At 39.3% G+C, this 2,054-nt stretch overlaps 1 protein-coding gene across 1 annotated transcript; it reads right to left on the bottom strand.

The window, feature by feature from the left end:
* Nucleotides 1–258: 258 nt before the first annotated feature.
* LOC125262154 lies at nucleotides 259–1,599 on the bottom strand. The gene is made up of 2 exons (XM_048180707.1): nucleotides 515–1,599; nucleotides 259–421 (listed from the first exon to the last, which is right to left on the bottom strand). Exon 1 carries the CDS (start codon nucleotides 1,560–1,562, stop codon nucleotides 669–671), a length of 894 nt encoding a protein of 297 aa, XP_048036664.1. The 5' UTR covers nucleotides 1,563–1,599; the 3' UTR covers nucleotides 259–421; nucleotides 515–668.
* Between the last annotated feature and the right edge of the window lie 455 nt (nucleotides 1,600–2,054).

The raw sequence follows: 2,054 nt of genomic DNA on the forward strand, positions 1-2,054 counted from the left end.
TGTAAGCAGGGTTGCCAGGTCCTAGAAATATTTCCAGCCCAATGACAACTCAAAACCCGCCCAAATGGAATGAAAACTAGCCCAATTTTTCCAGTGTCCAATCAGACTAGACTAGACTATTGGATTCCCACAAAGGGCCTTAAAATAGACGTGTGTGATATATATATATATATATATATATATATATATATATATATATATATATATATATATATATTTATATACGTTTTTTGCCTTTTCTCTTACTCCTCCCCCAATTTTTATAAAACACTGTATTTTTTAGACAATCTTTTAAAGGACAAACAAGAGCATGTCCTCGCTGATATTTTCTGACCCTAGTTAGAAAGTACTAATGTGTACTTACTTTTTTCTCTTCTCTGCACTTGTCTCTGATGCTCTTCTCTCCAGATCTGCTGCTGTTCTGTTTTCACACAAGCATGAATATACAAGTGAACATACATTGTCAAACTCAATGAACACAGGCTATTATCAATGTTATAACCAATATGCTTACTTGGTGAACTTTTGTTCTTGTTTGTCTTCTCTTTTCCAGAACTATTCAGAACATTTTCTTCTTAGATGTCCTAACTGTTCAACCTCATTTTGAGAACTTTGAACTTTTTGAGAACTTTGAACAGAACTATCTACAATCTCAGGGATGTTTTGTTTTAGACATTTGTGCTCTCTTCCCCACCCTTCTCAGGTGGTGCTGAATAGATTTCAGCAGTAAAGAGAGAAAGCATCCGTGGTGATGGTTTAAATTCATGGCAGCAGATGTTTCTTCTTTGCATGTAAGCTCGAATCCTCATTATATTTAGCAAAGACTTCTGCTCTAGCCTGTTTCGTAGCTTGTTCTTTATCAGTGACATTTGGGAAAATGAACGCTCAACTGCTGCATTACTGAATGGCAAAGCAAGAAGACTCAATGCAAAGTTGCCAAGATCTCCAAAGTTTCTATCACCTGCAGTATCTGTGTATGCAGAAACTTCAACCCAGAAGTCCTCTGTTTTGCCATCTTCTGTATTTTTCCATTCCAGTGTGTGAATTACTCTCCACTGTTGCTCTGCTTTTCCTATATCCCCTTTGAAGAGGTGGAAAAAAGGAAGCTCATCAATCCTTGGCTTACTTGAGGACAGAACATGAATCGGTGACAGGAATTTGAGAGCCTCTAACTGTTTAATGTTATCTGGAAGTCTCTTCCTAATCTCCTTTGATAACTCCAGCATGTAGTCCCTGCACCTGCATTTCAGGTCCTTTTCAGCTTGGTCACTTATTCCATTGGCTTCAAACAAAGCAAGACGGAACTGCACCCCAAAGTCTACAGCATCAAGTGGCAAAAGATTCTCATCAGAAAAGTTAAACTCCATGATGTCTTGCCAGCTCTGAAATGTCTTCGGCAAACCTATGCGCTCAAGAAGGGACCGGTAAAATGTTAGAAGTTCCATTAGAAGTTTTGCAGGATCGGGTTTGTCAAGTTGAAAGATTTTATTGAGTCTGTTTAACTCTGAAACAATTGGTTGGAGGAATTTCAGGTAGATCAAGTTAATATTGTCACTGTACATTTGGTACAGCAATTCCGCTGCATAGCTTCTCTCACTATCTTTGTTAACTGGAAATGCAACTTAAGCTCCTCGTGCTGTGAAAGGATCCGGTTGATGCACTCACTGATAGCGAGCCATCGAGTGTCAGACAGTTGCAGAATCTTCAGAGGGCTTTCACCTACATTTATGGTTTTGTACAGTTCAGAATATTTTTGGAGACGCTGGGTGGCATTTGAAAACCAACTGTAGGTCTGAGAAACCATGTACTCAACATTTCTGGGGAGGACACTGACGGCTTTTGATGCACAGAGCTGAAGAGAATGGCACACACACTTTATGTAGACAATATGAGGATTGCGGTCACGGAATTTCTGTAGCACTGAGTTATGTTTGCCACACATTGTGTTACAGCCATCCGTTGCAAGACCGATGCAATTCAGTACAGACAATTTGTTGTCATCCAGGAATTTGAACAAAGCATTTGCTATGGTCAGTGAATCACCAGCAACTATA

Source organism: Megalobrama amblycephala, unplaced genomic scaffold, assembly GCF_018812025.1.
Source record: "Megalobrama amblycephala isolate DHTTF-2021 unplaced genomic scaffold, ASM1881202v1 scaffold630, whole genome shotgun sequence".
Taxonomy (NCBI): Eukaryota; Metazoa; Chordata; class Actinopteri; order Cypriniformes; family Xenocyprididae; genus Megalobrama; species Megalobrama amblycephala.

Excerpts from the sequence above, each read along its gene's own strand:
- LOC125262154 (XM_048180707.1), bottom strand. The coding sequence starts at position 1,562 with ATGTACAGTGACAATATTAACTTGATCTACCTGAAATTCCTCCAACCA.